General features: G+C 42.4%; 2 protein-coding genes across 3 annotated transcripts in view; one reads left to right on the forward strand and one right to left on the reverse strand.

The window, feature by feature from the left end:
* Positions 1–11,425: 11,425 nt before the first annotated feature.
* On the forward strand, positions 11,426–15,576 carry LOC139584511 (class E basic helix-loop-helix protein 41-like). The gene is made up of 5 exons (XM_071416468.1): positions 11,426–11,922; positions 12,030–12,093; positions 12,254–12,361; positions 12,465–12,576; positions 12,792–15,576. The coding sequence occupies exons 1-5, from the start codon at positions 11,861–11,863 to the stop codon at positions 13,745–13,747; spliced, it is 1,302 nt and encodes a 433-aa protein (XP_071272569.1). The 5' UTR covers positions 11,426–11,860; the 3' UTR covers positions 13,748–15,576.
* A 3,962-nt stretch (positions 15,577–19,538) lies between these two features.
* Positions 19,539–27,984, reverse strand: part of LOC139583987 (ras association domain-containing protein 8-like) — a 31,488-nt gene continuing 23,042 nt past the window's right edge. For both annotated transcript variants that reach the window (XM_071415481.1, XM_071415482.1), the window contains 3 exons: positions 27,737–27,934; positions 27,326–27,476; positions 19,539–24,691 (listed from right to left, as the gene is read on the reverse strand). In XM_071415481.1, the coding sequence (XP_071271582.1) occupies positions 24,576–24,691; positions 27,326–27,476; positions 27,737–27,934 (465 nt within the window). In that variant the 3' untranslated portion in view covers positions 19,539–24,575. The remainder of the gene's footprint in view (positions 24,692–27,325; positions 27,477–27,736; positions 27,935–27,984) is intronic.

Raw genomic sequence — 27,984 nt, forward strand, 5'->3', positions numbered from 1 at the left:
ACAGAGGCAAATGCAGCATATTGCTGTGTGTGGAGTTCTACCTCCAACTGCTGCTGGTGGAATCAATCATCAGCTTACATCCGCTGATGTCACAAAGTGCTGTACAGAAACCCAGCCTAAAACCCCAAACAGCAAGCAATGCAGGTGTAGAAGCACGGGTTGAGTGCTGTGCACAATAATGTCTGCTAATGTGGGTTAAAATGGCAAATGGTCAAATGCATAAAACATTGTTAATATTAAGACACGATCACTGAAAGTGAATAATTAGAAAGATTAAGTAAATGTAATGTTTAATAAGAGTTTGGAATCATTATAATTGAATTGGATCTAAGCCATGTTTTTATGTTGGATTTAATATATTAGTGTTTGTGAAACACTAAAAGTTCAATATATTATGCATAAAAAGACCTCATGCTGGAAATATTCAAAAAGTTGATATTTGCCTAATATTTGCCTGATCTGTTAAAAGTAGAACTAGCACAATATTTTATTTTCAGTGAATATGCTCTCAGACGTTGAGCAGCAAGCAAGCCTGCAGGACTCCTCTGCTCTCTCCAGGGGTTCCTAGTGTTGGTACACTGGTTCTACACTAGTCGAACAGGGAGGTTGGCAAGTGGTGTGGTGTGAGACTGACAGTCCCCTGCATGCCTGTCACCATATTGCTCTTGGCCACCTGAGTGTAGCATATGGCTTCATCTGTCAACCACTCTGCAGCATGATCTATAGTACTGGTAATGAGAACCAATATTATTAGGACCAGACATCATGTGACATGGCCAGGAAAAACTCTCGGCCCTAAAGCCTATTACTGGAATCCTGTATTTTTATCTTGTCAGGTTACATGGTAACCTGGAAATATCCTATGGGCCTCAGTATTATCACAGCAAACAATTTCAATCCGCTTTGACTGAAAGAAATTCCACAAATTAACTTTTAACAAGGCACACCTGTTAATTGAAATGCATGGGTGGTGACTACCTCATGAAGCTGGTTGAGAGAATGCCAAGAGTGTGCAAAACTGTCATCAATGCAAAATGTGGCTACTTTGAAGAATCTAAAATGTAAAATATATTTTGATTTGTTTAACACTTTGTTGGTTACTACAGGATTCCATATGTGTTATTTCATAGTTTGATGTCTTCACTACTATCCTACAATGTAGAAAATAGTTAAAATAAAGAAAAACCCTTGAATGAGTAGGTGTGTCCAAACCTTTGACTGGTACTGTAAGTATTCACACCCCTGATTCAATACTTTGTAGAAGCACCTTTGGTGGCAATAACAGCTTTGAGTAGTCTTGGGTATGTCAGTATGAGCTTTGCACATCTGGATTTGGGGATTTTCTCTTATTCTGCCTTGCAGATTTTCTCAAGCTCTGCTAAATTAGATGGGGAACAGCAATCTTCAAGTCTTTCCACAGATTTTCAATGGGATTCAAGTCTGGGTTTTGGCTGGGCCACTCAAGGACTTGCACATTCTTGTTCTGAAGCTATTCCAGCGTTGCTTTTGCAATATGCTTGGGATCAGTGTCCTGTTGGAACGTAAATCTTCGCACCAGTCTAAGGTTGTTTGTACTCTGAAGCAGGTTCTCATCAAGGATTTGCCTGTATTTGGCTCCATTCATTGTTCCCTCTACGCTTACCAGTCTCCCAGTACCTGCCACTGAAAAGCATTCCCATAGCATGATGCTGTTACCACCATGCTTCACGGTAGGGATGGTTTTATACGAGTGATGAGCTATGCCTGATATTCTCCAGACATAGTGCTTTGCATTCAGGCCAGAGAGCTCAATTTTATCTAATCTGATCACATAATATTTTGCCTTAGGCTCTCAGTCTTTCTCAGTTATCATTATTCAGAGCTTTCTCAGTCATCATTATTTAGGATTCATTCATGATTATACGTAATCATGGTAGCATCCACATTAATGAAGAAGTGTTCAGAAACATATTCTATTCTTATTTACAATAAAAGTGACTCCAAAATGACATTATTCACCATTCAGTTCCTATTGGGCAAACAAAACTCTGAAACACAACCAAATAAAACTGCAAATGCATCCAACAAGTTTGTAGAGTCACAAGCTTGATGTAGTCATTGCATGCTAGGAATATAGGACCAAATACTAAACTTTTGACTACTTGAATACACATACTGTATAAGTGAATTTGTCTAAATACTTGACACCTTCAAATGAGGGTATGTAAAGTGCATTTATTTCTAAGCAGTATACAGATATGTATGACAATACTGTGAGTGATAATTTAGCAAGTTGACTTTGAAAAGGTTGAAGGAGGAGACTTGACTTCCAGGATCCAGTCAAAGTTGTAATACAGAGCTTTGGGGTACTTTATTACCTTTATTTAACTAGGCAAGTCAGTTAAGAACAAATTCATATTTTCAATGACGGCTTGCCAGAACCACAGATTTTTACCTTGTCAGCACAGGGATTCGATCTAGCAACCTTTCGGTTACTAGTCCAATGCTACCTGCCGCTCCAAGTGGTCAAGTGAAAATAAAAAAGCTTATAGCATCAGAGGATAAAAAAGCCAAGGCATGTTAAAAAGGCACAAAGGGCAAATTATTCCTCAACATTATATAGTCATTTTGAATTACGTGTACATGAATCGTTACAGACATTGGTTGATATGAACCTGATAAAATTTTCAACTGAACAGTGAGACATCTGCTACTTTGGGTACAGAGAGTGAAATTCAGCAGTTTAGCAAGTTCAAGATTGGATTTTTAGTTCCTGAGGCCTGAGGCCTATAAATAGAAAACACTGGTAGACTTTTAATTCAGCCCTTTTTAAGTTATGTGTAAGCAAGAGCAGGCTAATTAATCATAATATGATTATAAGCAAACATATATGGAGTTTATTTAAAAAACACTACATCCACCAATGTTTTACTTTCGTGTCATTTCATGAGAAATGATTGCTTATGGGTTCCTTCATGTGGTGTAAAATATTACTGTTGTAACGGCTGTCGTCTTCCTCTTCCTCGGACGAGGAGAGGAGAGAAGGATCGGTGGACCAATACGCAGCGAGGTATGTTGACATAATGAATTTATTGAAAAGACGAAGACTGACACGAACTATACTTGACTTATACAAAATAACAAACAAACAACGTAGACAGACCTGATCATGGAACTTACATAAAACACGCAGAACTCACGAACAGGAACAGACTACAATAAACGAACCGAACAACCAAAACAGTCCCGTGTGGTGCGCAGACACAGACACGGAAGACAATCACCCACAAACAAACAGTGTGAACAGCCAACCTATATATGGTTCTCAATCAGAGGAAAACGTCAAACACCTGTCTCTGATTGAGAACCATATAAGGCTGATTACAAGACCTAAACATAGAAACACAAAACATAGAAATGCCCACCCACACTCACGCCCTGACCGACTAACACATACAAAACAACAGAAAATAGGTCAGGAACGTGACATAACCCCCCCCTCAAGGTGCGTACTCCGGACGCACTACCAAAAGTCTAGGGGAGGGTCTGGGTGGGCATCTGACCACGGTGGTGGCTCAGGCTCTGGACGAGGTCCCCACCCCACCATAGTCAATCCCAGCTTCCGTAGCCTCCTCAAAATGACCACCCTCCAAATAACCCCACCTAAATTAAGGGGCAACACCAGAATGGGGGGCAACACCAGAATGACTAGCGGATCCTGGCTGGCTGGCTCTGGCGGATCCTGGCTGGCTGGCTCTGGCTGGTCATGGCTCGCTGACGGCTCTGGACGCTCATGGCTGGCTGACGGCTCTGGACGCTCATGGCTGGCTGACTCTGGCGGATCCTGGCTGGCTGGCTCTGGCTGGTCCTGGCTGGCTGGCTCTGGCTGGTCCTGGCTGGACGGCTCTGGCTGGTCCTGGCTGGACGGCTCTGGCTGGTCCTGGCTGGACGGCTCTGGCTGGTCCTGGCTGGACGGCTCTGGCTGGTCCTGGCTGGACGGCTCTGGCTGGTCCTGGCTGGACGGCTCTGGCTGGTCCTGGCTGGACGGCTCTGGCAGGTCCTGTCTGGTTGGCGGCTCTGGCAGATCCTGTCTGGTTGGCGGCTCTGGCAGATCCTGTCTGGTTGGCGGCTCTGGCAGATCCTGTCTGGTTGGCGGCTCTGGCAGATCCTGTCTGGTTGGCGGCTCTGGCAGATCCTGTCTGGTTGGCTCTAGCGGCTCCTGACTGACTATCGGCTCTGACGGCTCGGGACAGACGGGCCGCTCTAATGGCTCGGGGAAGACGGATGGCTCAGACGGCGCTGGGGAGACGGATGGCTCAGATGGCGCTGGGGAGACGGATGGCTCAGATGGCGCTGGGGAGACGGATGGCTCAGATGGCGCTGGGGAGACGGATGGCTCAGATGGCGCTGGGGAGACGGATGGCTCAGATGGCGCTGGGGAGACGGATGGCTCAGATGGCGCTGGGGAGACGGATGGCTCAGATGGCGCTGGGGAGACGGATGGCTCTGGCCGGAAATACCGGACTGTGCAGGCGTACTGGCTCTCTTGAGCATTGAGCCTGCCCAACCTTACCTGGTTGAATGGTCCCCGTCGCCCTGCCAGTGTGGCGAGGTGGAATAGCCCGCACTGGGTTATGCAGGCGAACCGGGGACACCATGCGTAAGGCTGGTGCCATGTAAGCCGGCCCGAGGAGACGCACTGGAGACCAGACGCGTTGAGCCGGCTTCATGGCACCTGGCTCAATGCCCAATCTAGCCCTACCAGTGCGGGGAGGTGGAATAACCTGCACCGGGCTATGAACACGTACAGGAGACACCGTGCGCTCTACTGCGTAACACGGTGTCCGCCCGTACTCCCGCTCTCCACGGTTAGCCTGGGAAGTGGGCGCAGGTCTCCTACCTGCCCTTGGCCCACTACCTCTTAGCCCCCCCCCAATAAATTTTTGGGTAGTACTCACAGGCTTTTCAGGCTTCCAGCCACGTCTCCTTGCTGCCTCCTCATACCACCGCTGTTGGGCTCTCGCTGCCTCCATCTCCTCACGAGCGCGGCGATATTCCCCAATGTGCGCCCAGTGTCCTTTTCCATCCAGCTCGTCCTCCCATGTCCAGTAGTCCTGGTTGCTCTGTTGAGCTCTCCCCCGCCGCTTGGTCCTAGGTTGGTGGGTGATTCTGTAACGGCTGTCGTCTTCCTCTTCCTCGGACGAGGAGAGGAGAGAAGGATCGGTGGACCAATACGCAGCGAGGTATGTTGACATAATGAATTTATTGAAAAGACGAAGACTGACACGAACTATACTTGACTTATACAAAATAACAAACAAACAACGTAGACAGACCTGATCATGGAACTTACATAAAACACGCAGAACTCACGAACAGGAACAGACTACAATAAACGAACCGAACAACCAAAATAGTCCCGTGTGGTGCGCAGACACAGACACGGAAGACAATCACCCACAAACAAACAGTGTGAACAGCCAACCTATATATGGTTCTCAATCAGAGGAAAACGTCAAACACCTGTCTCTGATTGAGAACCATATAAGGCTGATTACAAGACCTAAACATAGAAACACAAAACATAGAAATGCCCACCCACACTCACGCCCTGACCAACTAACACATACAAAACAACAGAAAATAGGTCAGGAACGTGACAACTGTTCTCAGATTTTGTATTCATAGATTTTAGATGTGTATAAAAATGTGTTTTTTTGCATAACGCTATATATCCCTTGTTTAGCTGGAATGGAATGTTCGTATCCTGTATATTTGACTGTGATACAGTACTTTCGGAAAGTATTCAGACCCCTTGACTTTTTCCACATTTTTTTACATTACAGCCTTTTCTAAAATGGATTAAATTGTTTTTTTCCCCCCTCGTAAAATCTACCCGCAATACCTCATAATGACAAAGCAAAAACAGGTTTTTAGAAATGTTCGCAAATGTATTTAAAAAACTACTGAAATATCACATTTATATAAGTATTCAGAGCCGTTACTCAGTACTTTGTTGAAGCACCTTTCGCAGTGATTACAGCCTCGAATCTTCTTGGGTATGACACTACAAGCTTGGCACACCTGTATTTGGGGAGTTTCTCCCATTCTTCTCTGCAGATCCTCTCAAGCTCTGTCAGGTTGGATGGGAAGCGTCTCTCCAGAGATGTTCGATCGGGTTCATGTCCGGGCTCTGGCTGGACCACTCAATGACATTCAGAGACTTGTCCTGAAGCCACTCCTGCGTTGTCTTGGCTGTGTGCTTAGGGTCGTTGTGTTGTTGGAAGGTGAACCTTCGCCCCCAATCTGAGGTTCTGGGCACTCTGGAGCAGGTTTTCATCAAGGATCTCTGTACTTTGCTCCATTCATCTTTCCCTCGATCTTGACTAGGCTCTCAGTCCTGGCCGCTGAAAAACATCTCCACAGCATGATACTGCCACCACCATGCTTCACCGTAGGGATTTTATTTATTTTATTTTTATTTCACCTTTATTTAACCAGGTAGGCTAGTTGAGAACAAGTTCTCATTTACAACTGCGACCTGGCCAAGATAAAGCAAAGCAGTTTGACACATACAACAACACAGAGTTACACATGGAATAAACAAACATACAGTCAATAATACAGTAGAAAAAGTCTATATACAGTGTATGCAAATGAGGTAAGATAAGGGAGGTAAGGCAATAAATAGGCCATGGTGGCAAAGTAATTACATTATAGCAATTAAACACTGGAATGGTAGATGTGCAGAAGATGAATGTGCATGTAGAGATACTGGGGTGCAAAGGAGCAAGATAAATAAATAAATACAGTATGGGGATGAGGTAGTTGGATGGGCTATTTACAGATGGGCTATGTACATGTACAGGTGTAGTGATCTGTGAGCTGTTCTGACAGCTGGTGCTTAAAGCTAGTGAGGGAGATATGTGTCTCCAGCTTCAGTAATTTTTTCAGTACGTTCCAGTCATTGGCAGCAGAGAACTGGAAGGAAAGGCGGCCGAAGGAGGAATTGGCTTTAGGGGTGACCAGTGAGATATACCTGCTGGAGCGTGTGCTACGGGTGGGTGCTGCTCTGGTGACCAGTGAGCTGAGATAAGGCGGGGCTTTACCTAGCAAAGACTTGTAGATGACCCGGAGCCAGTGGGTTTGGCAACAAGTATGGATGGTGCCAGGTTTCCTCCAGACATGACGCTTGGCATTCAGGCCATGGTCTGAGAATCCTTTAGGTGCCTTTTGGCAAACTCCAAACGGGCTGTCATGTGCCTTTTACTGAGGAGTGGCTTCCGTCTGGCCACTCTACCACAAAGGCTGCAGAGATGGTTGTCCTTCTGGAAGGAACTATGGAGCTCTGCCAGAGTGACCATCGGGTTCTTGGTCACCTCCCTGCTCTAGGAAGAGCAGCTCTAGGAAGAGTCTTGGTGGTTCCAAACTTCTTCCTTTTAAGAATGATGGAGGCCACTGTGTTCTTGGGGACCTACAATGCTGCAGACATTTTTTGGTACTCTTCCCCAGATCTGTGCCTCGACACAATCCTGTCTCGGAGCTCTATGGACAATTCCTTCGACCTCATACCTTGGTTTTTGCTCTGACATGCACTGTCAACTGTGGGACCTTATATAGTCGGTGTGTGCCTTTCCAAATCATGTCCAATCAATTTGAATTAACCACAGGTGGACTCCGATCAAGTTGTAGAAACAGGATGCACCTGAACTCAATTTCGAGTCTCAAAGCAAAGGGTCTGAATTCTTATGTAAATAAAGTATTTCAGTTTTCTTTTGTAATACATTTGCTAGATTTTCTATACACCTGTTTTTGCTTTGTCATTATGGGGTATTATGTGTAGATTGATGAGGAAAAACATTTATTTAATCAATTTTAGAATAAAGCTGTAACGTAACAAAATGTGTAAAAAGTCTAGTGGTCTGAATAATTGAACAACCCCATGCCATGATTAGATAGTGAGAAAACATAAAAATCTCTTGCATAATTTCTTTAATAGATTAAACTTAATTTACCAACATTTCTGAAAATGAATATATAGCATTTTGGAATTAAACTCTTCATGTGAGGATGTAGTCATCATTGATCTTTGTTGTCAGGCATCTGGCTGGCCACCGAAATACCCTCAAATAAATAAATAAAACATTCTGTACTGTCGCATCATAAAACATGTGTTCACAAATCCAAAATGGTGGAGTAAAGAGACAAATTGAAAAGTTTTAGCTTCACTGTCAAAATAAATACATTCAGAAGTGTAGGCCTACATTATATGTGTTAACTTATGCATGTATTTCTATTGTCACCAGTGGCATATGACGCTCCCCCACAGCCCACACAACGCGGGAGCCCTCCGAGCTTTAGGGGTGCCCCAACTCTCCAAAAAATAAGCTCTCTTTAAAACTGCAAAATCTTAACCTGTGTAGAATAGCAGGAAATTAGCTTCAAAACTGCAATATTTTCTCTCAGCCTCCATGGCAAAATGTGTTGAATAGCATGATATTAAATATAAAACTGCACTTTTTTTCTCTGTGTAGAATTGCAGGAAATTAGCTTTAAAACAGCAAGATTTTCTGTTAGCAAGAATTGCAAGAAGTTCTGTTTTCCTAAACAACAAAAAACGTTATCCAAAAGAAGAAGAAAAAGTAGCTTCAGTGCTGAGGGAGTGCATCCTACGCCACTGGTTTCAATAGCCATGCACACATAAGTTAACACATATATATTGAACAGAAATATTAAAGCAACATACAAAAAAAATGTGTAGAATTGCAGGAAATTAGCTTTAAAACAGCAAGATTTTCTGTTAGCAAGAATTGCAAGAAGTTCTGTTTTCCTAAACAACAAAAAACGTTATCCAAAAGAAGAAGAAAAAGTAGCTTCAGTGCTGAGGGAGTGCATCCTACGCCACTGGTTTCAATAGCCATGCACACATAAGTTAACACATATATATTGAACAGAAATATTAAAGCAACATACAAAAAAAAAGTTACAGATCATTTATTTCAATTAATTCATTAGTCCCTAATCTATGGATTTCACATGACTGGGAATACAGATATGCATATATTGGTCACAGATACACTATATATACAAAAGTATGTGGACAACCCTTCAAATTAGTGGATTTGACTATTTCAGCCACACCCGTTGCTGACTGGTGTATAAAATCGAACACACAGCCATGTAATCTCCATAGACGAACATTGGCAGCAGAATGGCCTTAGTGAAGAGCTCAGTGATGTTCAATGTGGCACCGTCATAGGATGTCACCTTTCCAACAAGTCAGTTCGTCAAATGTCTGTCCTGCTAGAGCTGCCCCAGTCAAATATAAATGCTTTTATTGTGAAGTGGAAACGTCTAGAAGCAACAACAGCTCAGCCACGAAGTGGTAGGCCACACAAGCTCACAGAACGGGACCGTCGAGTGCTAAAGCGTGTAGTGTGTAAAAATGATCTGTCCTCGGGTTGTAACACTGACTATCGAGTTCCAAACTGCCTCGAAGCAAAGGTCAGCACAATAACTATTCTTCGGGAGCTTCATGAAATGGGTTTCCATGGCCAAGCAGCCGCACACAAGCCTAAGATCACCAGGAGCAATGCCTAGTGTCGGCTGGACTGGTGTAAAGCTGGCCTCCATTGGACTCTGGAGCAGTGAAAATATTATCTGGAGTGATGAATCATGTTTCACCATCTGGCAGTCCGACGAACGAATCTGGGTTTGGCGGATGCCAGGAGAACGCTACCTGCCCCAATGCATAATGCCATCTGTAAAGTTTGGTGGAGGGGGAATAATGGTCTGGGGCTGTTTTTCATGGTTCGGGCTAGGTCCCTTAGTTCCAGTGAAGGGAAATCTTAACGCTATAGCATACAATGACATTTTCGACAATTCTGTGCTTCCAACTTTCTGGCAACAGTTTGGGGAAGGCCCTTTCCTGTTTCAGCATGACAATGCCCCCGTGCACAAATCAAAGTCCATACAGAAATGTTTTGTTGAGATTGGTGTGGAAGAACTAGACTGGCCTGCACAGAGCCCTGACCTCAACCCCATCGAACACCTTTGGGATGAATTGAAGCGCAGACTGCGAGCCAGGCCTAATCGCCTAACATCAGTGTTTGACCTCACTAATTGTCTTACGGCTGAATGGAAGCAAGTACCTGCAACAATGTTCCAACATCTAGAGGAAAGCCTCCCCAGAAGAGTGGAGGCTGTTATAGCAGCAAGGGGGGACCAACTCCATATTAATGCCCATGATTTTGAAATGAGATGTACGACGAGCAGGTGTCCACATACTTTAAGTCATGTAGTGTACCTTAAAATAAAAGTAGGGGTGTGGATCAGAAAACCAGTTAGTATCTGGTGTGACCAACATTTGCCTCATGCAGCACGACACATGTCCTTCACATAGAGCTGATCAGGCCTGTGGAATGTTGTTCCACTCTTCTTCAATGGCTGTGCAAAGTTGCTGGATATTGCCAGGAACTGGAACACGCTGTCGTACACGTCGATCCTGACCATCCCAAACATGCTCAATGGGTGACATGCATGGTGAGTGCAGGCCATGGAAGAATTGTGTTCAGAACCTTGCAACATTATCATGCTGAAACATGAGGTGATGACGGCGGATGAATGGTACGACAATGGGTCTCAGGATCTCCTCACTGTATCCTGTGCATTCAAATTGCCATCGATAAAATTAAATTGTCTTCGTTGTCCGTAGCTTATGCCTACCCATAACATAACCCCACAACCACTATGGGGCACTCTGTTCACAACGTTCACATCAGCAACCGCTTGCCCACACAACGCCATATATGTGGTCTGTGGTTATGAAGCCGGTTAGACATACTGCCAAATTCTCTAAAACAACGTTGGAGGCGGCTTATGGTAGAGAAATTAACATTACACTTTCTGGCAACAGCTCTGGGGGACATTCCTGCAGTCAGCATGCCAATTGCACACTTCCTCAAACTTGAGACATCTGTGGCACTGTGTTGTGTGACAAAACTACACATTTTAGGATGGCATTTTATTGTATTATGGGATATTTTATTTCAGCTCATGAAACATGGGACCAACACTTTACATGTTGCATTTATATTTTTGTTCATAGTAATTGTTTCTCTTCTCAAATGGGCCATGTTCATGATTCTATTTATATTGTTTTCAACTTGACAGGGGGCTGGCATAAGGAACTGCGGCGCACGTGTTTGAGCACACAGCCAGAGCCATTGTTACTGAAAACGCACCTCAGGGCAGCTGGAGGTTGAGTGACTACTGGTGCGAGAACGAGAAGGGATGAGTACCTCGCCCGCAGGATGTTTGTGTTTGTGTGTGTGTGCGCGCTCCTTGCGCACCCTCTCCTTACACACCCGCTCCTTCCACGCACGCACGCATACATACGCACAACGCCTACTTTACGGTGTGCCTATGTGCATGCCGCATTTGCTTCACATTCACCTTTATGTGGTCAATGGGAATGAGCATATTCACCGGCGCATAATATAATCAACTCTTATTTCAGTTTATTCACTATATACATGTTAAATCCAATAGAATAACATGAATTAGATACGGTCCAAGTTTGCATTGCCATAGAAACGGGCTGTCGCGTAGACCAGGAATAGCAAAGGTCTTAATTACCGGACTTCGTGCTGGTGCAGTTTACACGTGAGTTGGAGCTGTTCCGACCGGAGTCGCGCGTGCGCTGTGGGCTCTCGTACAAACGACTCGCAAAGTGGCAGTTCAGGAAACTAGACATCATTCTAAAGTGCAGCACTATTCAGAACACTCGCCGTGCAACATCTTCCCAAAAGCTTCTCTGCCTGCTGGTTTTGGAATAATACACATTGTAAAGACAAAGAGGAATACCAACAAGAGACAAGTTATGGATGAAAAAATACCGCGTCTGCAGGACAGGCAATTTATGGATCATGCTGATTTCTTAGGGTAATCTAATTATTTCATTTTTAGAACAGTATGTCCATTAACTATTAGATGTACACCATTTGTACGTTTATAACTATGTAACTAACCTGCCCTTTTCATTTTGTCAGGGTGGAATACTCCTCACTCTACATGTGTAAATCGAAAAGAGGGCTGAAGCGCGAAGATGGCAAGGTATGCGCGCGTTTTATCTTGTTTGTAGATCAATAAATGTCTGATAGGTAAAACGTCCTTGTAGGATAAGTGTCTTGACTGTGTTGTACTTGTTGTAGATTTGATCTAATGCTATCATTTGTTTCTGTGGTCGTAATCAAATGTATCTTTTCATTCCCAGGACGCGTACAAGTTACCACACCGATTGATAGAGAAGAAGAGGAGAGACAGAATCAATGAGTGTATCGGACAGTTAAAGGATTTGTTACCCGAACATCTCAAACTGACGGTAAGCTTTTGCGATTAAGAAGTGATTTGCATATGAAATGTATTGTTTTTTATTGTTTTGATGAATGATTGTTGAGTTATCTGATCTCGTGTTTTCCACTCAGACGCTCGGGCATTTGGAGAAAGCAGTTGTTCTTGAGTTAACTTTGAAGCATTTAAACGCTTTGACTGCAGTCACTGAGCAGCAGCACCAGAAGATTATGGCTTTTCAGAATGGTAAGTTGTTGTTGCATAACCTCCAATGACTATTCAAAGTTTCATGATAGGCTAGAGTTTATGAATTCTCTATTTTGTCTTCTTTAGTTTTGGATAGGCTATGCGTAAAAGTTATTGTAGCCATCAAATTGAATATGGTTGCATTCTCACAATTAGGTACAATTTAATTCAGTCAATGAAGTTGTCATTTATAACTTTAAATGCATGTTTTCCAGGGGATCTATTGATGAAAATGCCCATTCGCGCTGATTTGGATGCGTTCCACTCGGGGTTCCAAGCGTGTGCCAAAGAGGTCCTGCAGTACCTAAACAAGTTGGAGAACTGGAATACATGCGAGCAGCGGTGCGCGCAGCTCATCAGCCACTTGCACAAAGTCTCGGCGCAGTTTCAGCCTGAGCCACTGCTCCATCCCCAGCTACCTGTCAGAGACGCGCTCGACCGCGATGGCCAAAAACCAGACAGCCAAGCCGGACATGACCGCGTATCAGTCATACAGAGGAGCCATGGAGAGCTTAACGAGAATGACACAGACACAGACAGTGGATACGGGGGTGAGGCGGAAAAGAATGATGGGAAGAAAGGATGTGACCGGAGCAAACTGCAGGGGCCCAAGGCAGTAAAGATAAAGCAGGAGTTCGAGGATGACCGCGCTGCCAAAAAAACAAAGATGAACTGGGCTGGAAACTGCACGACAAGCGCAGACGCGACCACCAGACCTGATCTGGTCTTTATGAATTCGTTGATGGGAATAACTGGCGTGGGACAGCAGACTCCCTTTTGCATGCCCTTTTACGTCATAAACCCCTCGGCGGCAGCGTCCTACATGCCTCTATTTGACAAAAGTAACCTGGAGAAGTTTGTGTACCCAGCAGCAGCAGCGACGACGATCTCATCTCAGTTTCACTGGTTATACCCCGGCCTCAACTCACATGCGTCGGCAGCTGCGGCCGCAACAGCCGGTGTTTTTTCCCGCATGTCGACAGAGAAGATCTCTGGATTCGGTTCCGACTCCAAGGACTCTCCCTCCGACGACAGTGACATGTCAAACGTGGTGGAGCCGGGCTCACCTGATGAGAGGGAAGACAATCTTGAGAATGATGAAGATGACGATGATGATTATGATAAGGAATTAGGGGATGACTCCCCAGACAATGAAAATGACAGTACATAATTAAGGTGACATTTTGAGATTTTGTTTTCTTTCTTGTAAAAACTGGCTAATTTAACTGTGTATGTGTTAAATTGATGTGCATTCTGCATTTTAAGCCTATGTTGTTTACGATTCTCCGACAGCTGTTTGGTTTTACCTTATTTTCGTATTTTCGATAGATTTTTATTGATATAGGAGTTTCGAGACAAGTTTCACAGTTAAATTTCTCCTGTATCTTGGCCAAGCAGGGGGAAGTTGTGACAGTGTGTGCCTTTTGCACTTAATGCGAGAATAATCTGAATGTTAATCGACAGTGATTGACACTAACAACATGTACACGTCTGTTATTACTAAAATCATAGGTTATATTGAGCTGGAGTTTTTCCATTAACACAACCTTTAAAACTGCGAATATCAGTGCCAAAACATCAAGACAAACAATCTGCTTATAAGCAATATTGCCCTCTGATCCCCAATCAGCTAGTGACTTTGGATGTAGGATGTTGTAACTGACCTACGCCGAGGTCAACATTGCAGGTCAACATTTCTGACTCTGACTGTACAGTATGACTAATTGTGATAGGTGTGATTTGATCCATGTCCTTGTTTATGCACTAAATGGGCCTCTGTATAAAGTGCTTGAGAAAGTTACTTAGGTACCTCAAACCGAGATGTCCACCCTGGATCATAGATAAGCCCTAACTGGACAAATGATTTACTTCATATTATGTAACTCCCTCTCCATGCCAACACATTTGGATTTGTTTATTTAGTCTTTTGGAATTTGCAGGAACCCCCTCAGATACATTTTGCTGACTGCTGATATTTCGCATAATATTGAAAGGAAGCACGTCATTGGAAGATGCTGTTTTATGACAATTGACAATTATATCCCTGATTGGTTGGCATCTCTGCACACATAATGGGACACCCCGTGACCAGTCAGCTAAACCTCCAGCAAAATTATACTAGGCATGAACTTTGATATTGAATGTAACTACCTTTGTTTTTCTTAGCTCTGGAAGTTTCAGAGATAAAGTGCACTTGTTTCTGCCTTTGAAAAATCTCCCCGTTCCTTCCCAACACTTACTTTCCAATTATTGTAGTCCATCACTGTATGTATTTTTTAAAATACATTTTTCTTGAAGAAAATCAATAAACTAGAGGGCAGAAACTTTACGCCAGACTGTATAGACTGTGTATGTGTTTGAAGAACAAGATACTAGGCTACTACAGATCACGAGGCTTTCTAGTGTTTTTGAATAAACATAAGCCACAAATCATAATTAATTTTGGGTTATACGTCTTATTGTATTTATAAAGCTACATGAAACAACTTATACTCCGCCCCTGAATGAAGAAGAAGCTCTAGTATCACATTCTAATACATACACAAACTTACATTCAGATTAGGTGTATGTAGTTGGAGGTAACTTTGGTCCGGTGACCAAAAGTTCTGATAAATGTCCTTTTAAAATGTACAATCCTTTTATTTCTTGAGAGATGTATTCCTGCAATTGTGATGTTTATCATGTTTGAGTTTCTTGTGTGAGTGACTAGATTTGATTTGCATATCCAATATTGTTTATTTTTTGCTTCTGTTCAGCAGCTCTTGCCTCAAATCCATTATGTTTTCAACTGTCATTAAAAGTGGCATGTGTGTGTAAATAGTTTTGTGAATATACTATGGAATATATGTCCGATGTCAATGTTATAGAAGAAAGGTAGAACAACAACAACAACAAAAAGATTGAACTGAGAAATTGTTGCACATTTCGTTAATGCTTTACACATATAATGTTGTAAATTATTGCTGACAAGTTGTAAAATAAATATCAGACCAAAAACTATTTGGATGCCTCATTGTTTAGTTTTTTTGCCACGAAATGGATGTTTTCCTTCTTAGACATAGCTATATCAAATGATTTAATTGATAGGAGGCATGCTATAGATCAGAGGTGTCAAACTCATTCCATGGAGGGCCTACTGTCTGCAGGTTTTTGAAAACCCACAGACACTCAGCCCTCCGTGGAATGAGTTTGACACCTGTGCTAAAGATGATCACAAACATTACAATGATTGTCTCTCTGTAGTTCAAACACGTTACAGTACAAAATAGTAACTTCAACTTCAAAGGAATGAACTATCCCTCTAAGGTACTGACAAGGTCTCCCTACCTCTACATACATAGCTTTATGGTAGCCATACCCCCATTTAGTTGACCATGTCCACTATTGGACTTATCGGCTCTGGGTGATAAAAATCACCTACCGTTAAGTTAACTAGGTCTCCAAAAACAAGTGGTGTGAATAGGAAGTGATACTGCACACCCTGATACTGTAAGTCCTCAGGCTGATATGTACTGCTACTGTGGAATGTAGGGGAGAGAGGGGTAAGTTCAGCCATTTTTTACATTCAGCATCACTCTGTCAAGGAAAATATACAATTGAAGTCGGAAGTTTACATACACGTTAGCCAAATACATTTAAACTCAGTTTTTCACAATTCCTGACATTTAATCCTAGTAAATATTAGGATATTAGGATCACCACTTTATTTTAAGAATGTGAAATGTCAGAATAATAGTAGAGAGTATGATTTATTTCAGCTTTTAATTCTTTCATCACATTCCCAATGGATCAGAAGTTTACATACACTCAATTAGTATTTGGTAGCATTGCCTTTAAATTGTATAACTTGGGTCAAACGTTTCGGGTAGCCTTCCACAAGCTTCCCACAATAAGTTGGGTGAATTTTGTCCCATTCCTCCTGACAAAGCTGTTGTAACTGAGTCAGGTTTGTAGGCCTCCTTGCTCGCACACGCTTTTCAGTTATGCCCACAAATTTTCTATAAGATTGAGGTCAGGGCTTTGTGATGCCAACTCCAATACCTTGACTTTGTTGTCCTTAAGCCATTTTGCCACAACTTTGGAAGTATGCTTGGGGTCATTGTCCATTTGGAAGACCCATTTGCGACCAAGCTTTAACTTCCTGACTGATGTCTTGAGATGTTGTTTCAATATATCCACACAATTTTCCTGCCTTCATCTATTTTGTGAAGTGCACCAGTCCCTCCTGCAGCAAAGCACCCCCACAACATGATGCTGCCACCCCCGTGCTTCACGGTTGGGATGGTGTTCTTCGGCTTGCAAGCCTCCCCCTTCTTCCTCCAAACATAACGATGGTCATTAGGGCCAAACAGTTCTATTTTTGTTTCATCAGACCAGAGGACATTTCTCCAAAAAGTACGATCTTTGTCCCCATGTGCAGTTGCAAACCGTAGTCTGGCTTTTTTATGGTGGTTTTGGAGCAGTGGCTTCTTACTTGCTGAGCGGCCTTTCAGGTTATGTCGATATAGGACTCGTTTTACTGTGGATATAGATGCTTTGGTACCTGTTTACTCCAGCATCTTCACAAGGTCCTTTGCTGTTGTTCTGGGATTGATTTGCACTTTTCGCACCAAAGTACGTTAATCTTTTTCTGAGGTCTTGGCTGATTTCTTTTGATTTTCCCATGATGTCAAGCAAAGAGGCACTGAGCTTGAAGGTAGGCCTTGAAATACATCCACAGGTACACCTCCAATTGACTCAAATGATGTCAATTAGCCTATCAGAAGCTTCTAAAGCCATGACATCATGTTCTGGAATTTTCCAAGCTGTTTAAAGGCACAGTCAACTTGGTGTATGTAAACTTCTGACCTACTGGAATTGTGATACATTGAACTATAAGTGAAATAATCTGTCTGTAAACAATTGTTGGAAAAATGGCTTGAGTCATGCACAAAGTAGATGTCCTAACCGACTTGCCAAAACTATAGTTTGTTAACAAGAAATGTATTAACAAACTATACCTAAACCTAAGTGTATGTAAACTTCCGACTTCAACTGTAGTATTCCTTCTCACAAAAATATCTACATATATTTCAGGTAGTTGCGTATCCCTGGAAATAGACAGAATTCATATCAACATTAGTTTTGAAAACATAGCGTGTCCAAAAAAAGTGGTCTCTTGGCACAACTTACACCAGGTATAGGGTAGGTTGAGCTGCAGGACAGGGTAAGTTAAGCCGCCTACACATTTCTGTACTGAATGAAATATTACCACTACCTTTGTTTATCATGTCTATCTGTATTTCCCAAACACAATTCAACACAATCACTTTTTTGTCTTTTAATACTTTTTAGCATATTTTAACAAGCATCATACAAGCATCATGAAACCTCTAACATAATACATTCATTTGACTTGGTGAAAATATATTTTTTCGACCTAACTTGTTTACCACTTTTACCATGTGCTTTCTTCTTTGACAGAATTCATGAAACCATTTTCCTAAATATTTGGACAAATAATTTTTTGTTGTTGCATGGTTTCCTAGAAACAAGGGTGGCTCAATTTAAACCCTTTGGCTCAACTTACCCCACTCTCCCCTACAGTCATCTAAGGCTTAGCTCATGTGATATGTGTCATGTGATAAGAGAATGATGAAGTATGCTTACAGTTGCACCCACTCTGACGTTTTTTCACTACTTGTGTGCTGCTTCGGCAAGATCAACTCCAGTGTAAAGGACAAAAGGGCTATGTTCCTAATAACACCTTTTAGTAGGCCTAGTGACAAAGACCAGCCCTAGCCCCTTTGTTATTTCTGAACACAGGCATCAATGCAAATGTCACCTATTGCACATTTTGATATCGACCAAATACAGGTGGTTGATACCTATGTTTGATCTTTAACATTACATTTCTGTTTCTGTTTGGATAGTTAGGTATGTTTAATTATTTTTTTTTAATTGCCTGACTTGTGAGACTAGTTGATAACAAAGTTTTCAGCTATTTGAATCAGAGAGTAATAAGCTGATTTCTAGTCTTACTTCTGTTTTAGTCAAGTTCAGCTAAGCACAGAAACAGCCTTAGTTCCCAGTATCTGTAATGCTCTGCATAGTCATGCAAAAGTAGTCTTGTAGTTAAAATATTCTGAACAGCAACATTTCCCCCCCTCACTGGTGAAGCGCAACAATTTCTGTTTGACTATCAATCAATCAAATGTATTTATATAGCCATTTCTTTTACATCAGCAGCCGAAAACCCCAAACAACAAGCAATGCAGATGTAGAAGACTAAAGCTTCTGCTTTACACCGTTGCCACCAGAATGCAGGATACTATTGGAAGTATCTAATAGACCAACAGATTAGACGGGTAAACAACTGTAGAATGTATATTAAGTCAATTTAATCTAATCAAGTCAACCTCACTGACTTTTATAATTACAACTCAGTGTAAACATTTTCATAAACCAGATATGAGTTTGAAATTATAAATCAGTCTGATTGAACATTCAAGTTGCCTGAAGTATTTTTATGGTTGCTAATAGTTTAAAAACAATCCACTAGGTTATTATAATGCAATTATTTCCAGTCACTCACCTAGAACCACTAGAGCCATCCAGTTCTTAGTCTGTGATTATTGGACGGATAGCACCATCTAGTGGTGATACTGACAACACGGTTGCCCTCTCCATCACCAAGTACATTCTTCATAAACCAGATAACTCCCATTTCTTTCATAGGGCTTTTCACACTACTGAGCCAAACTGAGGCGAGTCCAACCAAACCAAACCAAGTTGTTCTGAGCTGGCCTGTTTACACATCCACCATAGTTGCTTGCACCGTGCTGGAAAGGACAATGTGAAAAGGAAATATCTGAGCCAGCATGGTAGTGTGATGAGGGCACATTTCGCCGGTGTACTCTTCCTATGGCCTGTCCCCCTTTCAATTATAATTTAATAGAATATAAGACTCATGTATGACTTCATATAAGATGACAAAAAATGTGTCATATCGTTTTATTATAATCATGCAATCCATGTCACATCAGCAGCCAATTGTATCCATACATCTCTCAACAATTTTCTGTGAATTAAGGCAGGAAAATAAAACATGTAGCTATGTACAGTTGATTTCTTAACATGGGAATGCACAAGACATCAAATTGTAAACACTGACCAAAACAACCTATGGAAACATACAAGTGTTATTTTTACAGCGATAGAGCCACCTACTTTACCTTAGGTGGAAAATGAATGCTAAAACCATGGTAAGTATATAGGCTGTAATCAAATCTATCAGAAACAAATGTCGAACCACCTGTTTCTTCCATAAACATCTTACTCACACAATGAACACAGCTAGCCTGGTCCCAGATCTGTATGCGCTGTCTTGCCAACTCATGTGGTCACTGGCGGAACAATGACTATAGGAGTTAGCAAGACCGCACAAACACATCTGGGACCAGGCTAGAACAGAGCAGGGTCATTGTTGGAATAATTCCTGGTAAAGCTTTACATTATTTGTATATATGTAGAAATAAGCATGAGTATAAGGCACTTGTTAAGAACTTATTAAAAGATGAGTAGCAGTGACCTATTTGTTTATCAAAACCAATGAGAGGCATTCTGTATATTGAAGGCAATTATGATATTGTGTACAACAACAATTGGTTCATTTCTTCTTTAATGCAGAAACTAAAATGGAGTGTTGTTTTATCAGATTTTAGGGCTCGATTCAATCAGTAGCACTGAAGGTCCGCCTTATAGCGCGATTGAAAGGTTGAGATGACATATGCAGCGTTTAATGTAAATGCAGTCTCCACAAACACGGGAACATTGCCTTTCAATTTCAATCGCTCCATAGTGCAGGTCTTCAGTGCTACGAATTGAATCAAGCCCTTAGTCAGTGGTGTATTAGTGATGTATTGCATTAGCCTGGTTCCAGATCAGTTTGTGCTGTTTTGGCAACTCCTCTGGTCATTGTCATGCCAAGGAATTGGCAAGACAGGAAAAACTGGTCTGGGCCATTATCCACAAATCTTCTCAGATTAGGGGTCATGATCTAGGACCAGGTCCTCTCTGGCCATATAATCGTATTCATTATGATATAAAAGGTCAAACTGATCTTAGAGCAGCACTGCTACTCTAGCCTGGTCCCAGGGCCTGTATTCATAAACGTGTCTCAGAGTAGGAGTGTTGATCTAAGATCAGTTTGATCTTTTATATCAGTGTTGCATATATCTCAATTGAGGCAAACCACTCCCTCTTAGGATCTTACAAAAGTCGACTTACTGTCACTTAGCTTTAAATAAGTATTCAGATATGGCTATTTGGAAAACCAAACAGATGCAATAAGATCTCTAATCTTTGGTCCCATTTCTTTACAGATGAATATGCTTACACATTTTGGCATAGTAACATAGTCATATTGTCAGAGCAAGATAAAAGAGAAAACTAACACTGGCGGTTTATTCAATACTGTTGCATTAACAATATTGCGTAAAGTACATACACAGTTGCCAAAGTTCTGCTTCTTCCTCAGCAATGGAAATACATGTGAATAGTGACCAAGCTTTATACTATCTACAGTATTCTACCATTTCAATAAGTGAATAGATCAGTTGTCATATCACATACAGTGCATTCGGAAATTATTCAGACCCCTTGACTTTTTCCACATTGTTACATTACAGCCTTATTCTTAAATTAAAAAAAATCATCAATCTACACACAATACCTCATAATGACAAAGCAAAAACACGTTTTTAGAAACTTTTGCTAATTTATATATATTCAAAAAAAAAAATGAAATATTACATTTACATAAGTATTCAGACCCTTTACTCAATACTTTGTTGAAGCACCTTTGGCAGCAATTACAGGCTCGTGTCTTCTTGGATATGACACTACAAGCTTGGCACCCCTGTATTTGGGGAGTTTCTCCCACTCTGCATATCCTTTCAAGCTCTTTCAGGTTGGATGGGGAGTGTCGCTGCACAGCTATTTTCAGGTCTCTCCAAAGATATTTGATCGGGTTCAAGTCTGGGCTCTGGCTGGGCCACTCAAGGACATTCAGAGACTTGTACCGAAGCCACTCCTGTGTTGTCTTGGCTGTGTGCTTAGCGTAGTTGTGAAGGTGAACCTTCACCCCAGTCTGAGGTCCTGAGTGCTCTGGAGCAGGTTTTCATCAAGGAACTCTCTGTACTTTTCTCCGTTCATCTTTGCCTCGATCCTGACTTAGGAGTGAGTGGCTTACGTCTGGCCACTCTACCATTAAGGCCTGATTGGTGGAGTGCTGCAGAGATAGTTGTCCTTCTCGAAGGCTCTCCCATCTCCACAGAGGATCTCTAGAGCTCTGTCAGAGTGACCATAGGGTTCTTGGTCACCTCCCTGACAAAGGCCCTTCTCCCCCGATTGCTCAGCTTGGCTGGGCGGCCAGCTCTAGGAAGAGTCTTGCTGGTTCCAAACTTCTTCCATTTCAGATTTTTTTTTGTCAAAGACTCCAGACACCCTAGTTATAGACTGTTCTCTCTGCTCTCTCTGCTCTGTTCTCTCACGGCAAGCGGCAAGTCTAGGTCAAAGAGGCTTCTAAACAGCTTCTACCCCCAAGCCATAAGACTCCTGAACATCTAATCAAATGGATACCCAGACTATTTGCATTGCCTCCCTCTTCTATGCTGCTGCTACTCTCTGTTATTATCTAAGCATAGTCACTTTAATAACTCTACATACATGTACATATTACCTCAATTACCTCGACTATCCGGTGTCCCCGCACATTGACTCTGTACCGGTACCTGCTGTATATAGCCTCGCTATTGTTATTTTACTGCTGCTCTTTAATTATTTGTTACTTTTTATTTGTTACTTTTTTTTTTAGCTTACTTTTTTTTGGGGGGGGTATTTTCTTAAAACTACATTGTTGGTTAAGGGCTTTTAAGTAAGCGTTTCACTGTAAGGTCTACACCTGCTGTATTCGGCACATTTGACAAATACAATTTAATTTGATAAGATTAACGGAGGCCACTGTGTTCCTGGGGATGCTGCAGAAATGCTGCAGAAATGTTTTGGTACCCTTCCCCAGTTCTGTGCCTCGACACAATCCGGTCTCGGAGCTCTACGGTCAATTCCTTCGACCTCATGGCTTGGTTTTTGCTCTGATATGCACTGTCAACTGTGGGACCTTAAATAGACAGCTGTGTGCCTTTCCAAATCATGTCCAATCAATTGAATTTACCTCAGGTGGATTCCAATCAAGTTGTAGAAACATCTCAAGGATGATCAATGGAAACAGGATGCACCTGAGCTCAATTTTGAGTCTCATAGCAAAGGGTCTGAATACTTATGTAAATAAGGTATTTCTGTTTTTATACTTAATACATTTACAAACATTTCTCAAAACCTGTTTTTGCTTTGTCGTTATGGGGTGTTGTGTGTAGATTGCTGAGGAAAAGGTTTTATTTAATCAATTTAGAATAAGGCTGTAACGTAACAACATTTTGAAAAAGTAAAGGAGTCTGAATACTTTCCGAAGGCACTGTATATGAAATATGCATTGACAATAATTGACATATCGCATATGACATATCAATTTATTGACAATAATTTACATATTAACACTTATGGACACATAGGTTACCATCTATCCTTTCTTCAGTAACAAAACCTTGAACCACTGGCTGTATGTTGTACTGTGCCTAGTATATAATGAAAATCAGAACAGAGCAGAAACAGTCTGCATGTTGGTTGATGTGAGCTGAGGGTCAAAGTTTGATATGATAAATACACAGTATAAATGCTTCAGAAACAGAAATCCATGAAAAGCTACTTTGCCCCCTACGGCCACCGTATGGACATCTCATCCATGACTCAATGCCGTCCAAATGTAGCTACATTACAGCTTAATTCATTTAAATGAAAGTAAAGTAATTGCACTTTAAAGGGATGAAAACGGTGATGATGATGATAATGATGATGATGATAATGACGCATCACTTTTAGTCACAAGGTTTCCATAGATAGGCAACCATTTGGGCTATGACACATGGTTCTTATGTCTGTTGCCATATTGTCCAATTCAACTACACCGAGTGTACCAAACATTAGGAACACCTTACTAACATTGAGTTGCACCCCTTTTTCCCTCAGAACAGCCTAATTCGTCAGGGCATGGACTCTACAAGATGTGGCTGGCCCATGTTGACTCCAATGCTTCCCATAGTTGTGTCAGGTTGGCTGGATATCATTTGGGTTGTGGACGATTCTTGATACAGACTGGAAACTGTTCAGCGTGAAAAACCCAGCAACATTGCAGTTCTTGACATGCCCAAACCGGTGTGCCTGTCCCCTACCATAGCCCGTTCCGTTCAAAGGCACTTACATATTTTTTCTTGCCCATTCACCCTCTGAATGGGACACATATACAATCCATGTCTCAATTGCCTCAAGGCTTAAAAATCCTTCTTTAACCTGTCTCCTCCCCTTCATCAACACTAATTGAAGTGGATTTAACAAGTGACATCAATAAGGGGTCATAGCTTTCACCTGGATTCACCTGATCAGTCTATGTCATGGAAAGAGCAGGTGTTCCTAATGTTTTCTACACTCAGTGTATCTCTGTCTGTTCATCCAAGCTAAGTGCCCCATCCTGCAGTCAGGTAGGTTACCCATAGTCTTCCCTTCATCGTTGGAGCAATCATCATCATGTGTTGTCCCATGTGGGAGACTAGGAGTGCTTGTACACAATGGCCTCTAGCCATATCCTCTGTGTAAGTGTAGGTCCTTTTAACCATGACAGGAGAGTGTTACTGAAGTATCCTTTACCTGGACGTGCTATTACATCCTTGAACTAGTCTTATCCCAGATCTGTATATAACCAACTCCTGACTAGGAGTGAATAGGAGAGGAGTTGGCTAAAGACAACCGTTTTGGGACCAGACTACCAAGCAGGCTACCTTTAGGTTGGTAGTGAGGGGGCCAGCTGGCAGGGAACATAGACATCCCCCTCTGTGTCCTCTGTCCTCTTACACGTAGATCCCTTCTGGGTTCAAGCCAGATGTCAGCGGGCTTTGCAGGACCCGAAGGTGACCGGGCATCGAGGAGACTGGACGCTTCAGGGAACCGGACAGAGGAACCAAGTCTGAAAGAGAGACAGATAGAGAAAAAATTAATAAAGAGAGAGAGATAATTTGTTACTTTATTTTGCTTTGGATATTTGTTACCTTCAAATCTACTTCTCAGATTTAAATGTGAGTTCCTCCATGCATTACTAGGTCTGACCACAGGGTGTCAGCATTGAACCATGCAGGACACCAGCCATAGCAGTTGATTCAATGGCCAAACATGGAGGGCTCTAACTGATTCAACACACATGTCCTGCTAGGTTATTAGAAGGACATGAACATTAAACGCATGACTTTACATAATTGAAAACCATTAGCATGACTACTAATATAAATTCACATGAGGTAATGGTAAGTAATGATAAGCACATGGATATACAGTTATACAGTTATAAATAATTATTTGGAAAAGTGATCTGGAAAAACAATTGGGTGAGGGGGGATTTAAAGGTGTACTGCTGTCTGGGTTGATATAGAGGATATTTTAAAAAGGTCTGGTTTAGTGCATAAAACCACAGTCTTTTTACAGTCTCTAACATGGAACACTACAGCTGCACCATCGAGAGCATCCTGCCCGGGTGCATCACCGCATGGTATGGCAACTGCTCGGCATCCAACCGTAAGGCGCTACAGAGGGTAGTGCGTATTTTATTTTTTATTTAACCTTTATTTAACTAGGCAAGTCAGTTAAGAACAAATTCTTATTTACAATGACGGCCTACCGGGGGAACAGTGGGTTAACTGCCTTGTTCAGGGGCAGAACGACAGATTTTTACCTTGTCAGCTCTCGATCTAGCAACCTTTCGGTTACTGGCCCAACGCTCTAACCACTAGGCTACCTGCCATCCAGGACCTATATACTAGGCGGTGTCAGAGGTAGCCTAGTATATATAGCCAAAAAATTGTCAAAGACTCCAGTCACCCAAGTCATAGACTGTTCTCTCTGCTACCGCACGGCGAGCGGTACCGGAGAGCCAAGTCTAGGTCCAAAAGGCTCCTTAACAGCTTCTACCCCCAAGCCATGAGACTGCTGAACAATTAATCAAATGGCCACCCAGACTATTTACATTGACACCCCTCCGTTTGTTTTTACAGTGCTGCTACTCACTAATTATTATTAGTCACTTTACCCCTACCTACATGTACAAATGATCTCGACTAACCTGTACCCCCGCTTTGACACAGTACCGGTACCCCCTGTATATAGCCTCATTATTGTTATTTTATTGTGTCAGTTATTTTTATATATATTTTTTTACTTTAGTGTATTTAGTAAATATTTCTTAACTCTATTTTCTTAAAACTGCATTGTTGGATAAGGGCTTGTAAGTAAGCATTTCACGGTAAGGTCTACAACTGTTGTATTCAGCACATGACAAATAACATTTGATTCAACTACTGTGATTATTATTATTTGACCATGCTGGTCATTTATGAACATTTGAACATCTTGGCCATGTTCTGTTATAATCTCCACCCGGCACAGCCAGAAGAGGACTGGCCACCCCTCATAGCCTGGTTCCTCTCTAGGTTTCTTCCAAGGTTTTGGCCTTTCTAGGGAGTTTTTCCTAGCCACCGTGCTTCTACACCTGCATTGCTTGCTGTTTGGGGTTTTAGGCTGGGTTTCTGTACAGCACTTTGAGATATCAGCTGATGTAAGAAGGGCTATATAAATAAATTTGATTTGATTCAATTTGATTAGGCACTAAAACACACCTTCAGAACCCGTTTCAAATTCAAGTCTTATACAAAGGTCTTTAAAGGTTTTCCAAGACCACCTGGTGACTCTTGAATAGTTTGTTCTCTCCCAAAGCCTTTTAACAAGCCTCAGTGTTCACAGTGTTCTTAGCTCTCTGTCTAACTCTGTTCTCTCTGCCAGGCCAGCCTAGCCTCTTGGCAGGCAAGATACAGTCCACTGAGTCCATCACAAAAACGGCTGAGCATGAGATGGAAGGAGAGAGTGATGGGGGGATATGATGATGGAGGGAGAGAGGGAGAGCTGAGGTGGCGGCTAGCAGCCGTATTTAGGCAGCCGTTGGCATGGAGACCATAAGTTCCACTGGAGGGGGCGAAACAAATGCACGCTCGCGCTCTTGCTGTCTGTAGCCGAGTAATCCTCTCTCAGCAGGCAGAGGGACGTCACATAGAAAATGATAACTGCTGTAGAAAAGCCTTAGTGGGACTGACTGAGTGACCTGGCAGACAGAGCAGTGAAGAGCAGAATGAAAAGGTTACATTTTCATCAAAAATGGTCATTAAATGAATCAGCAGGATTTAATTTGCGTGATGGCAGCATGATTTAATTGAAAGGTTTACAGTATTTTTTGCTCCACAGATATGTCACCCGACGAGGGAAATGAAATGTAAATACACCTTCTGCACAGTGGTAGTGATATAGCCAATGTCATGAAGTTGCCTGTCTTTGTTCAGTGTGGACAGGCTTGCTATTGGTTGTGTTTAATTCATCAGCAATGAATCACATAATATGTGATTATTATGCCTTTCAATGAATAAGGTGAATAAACTGAGACTCAGCAATATGACATGACCACGAGCAGTAGTGAGAACCAAAGATATTGCAGATTAGAGCAATGCAAGAGGCTGCAACCACACAGAGGATCGACGCATCTAGCTCATTTGAAGTAAATTACCTGTGCCCTGTCCGGTGTGGGTAGTCCCCTCCTCATCCTCACTGGGCTCGGCTGGCAGCACAGTGACCTTGGTGCCAGTCTGCTGGATGAACTGCTGCAGGTTGACCTGTCTCAGCTCCTTGGTCAGCTGCTCCAGCTCATGCTGCATGTTCTGGAATGGAGATACAGATTGTCCAAAGATATAAATCTATATTTTTTGCCATCTGTACTTCTATAATCTGCAGCCATACTGACTGGTAATCTGTTCCTGGTGCGTGGGTGGGCTACATGTTATGCCCCAACAATCTGCCCATGGTGTGTGTATGCCCACCAGTATGTTCATTCAACACTCTATATGTGTCTCTATGTGCATTTGTTTATGTGTACGGTCATGCATCAGTGTGTGTGTGCATGTCAATGCATGTGTCTGACCTGCATTCTCTTGCTACTCTGGCTCAGGGACCTGTCCACGGCTCTGCAGCTGCTCTCCAGCTGGACGGCTTGTCTGTCCTGGGTCTTGAGCTCCGTGCGGGCCCTAAGCAACTGCGCCCTGGCCTCCACCTCGCTCACCCTCTGAGTCTCCTGTCTTTCCCACCGCAGACGCTCCTCCTCGAGACCCGCTTCCACACCCTGACACAAAGACAGGTTTTAGTTTGAGACCAATAGGAGTAGGAGGTGGT

The sequence above is a fragment of the Salvelinus alpinus genome, chromosome 9, assembly GCF_045679555.1.
Source record: "Salvelinus alpinus chromosome 9, SLU_Salpinus.1, whole genome shotgun sequence".
In the NCBI taxonomy this organism is placed as follows: domain Eukaryota; kingdom Metazoa; phylum Chordata; class Actinopteri; order Salmoniformes; family Salmonidae; genus Salvelinus; species Salvelinus alpinus.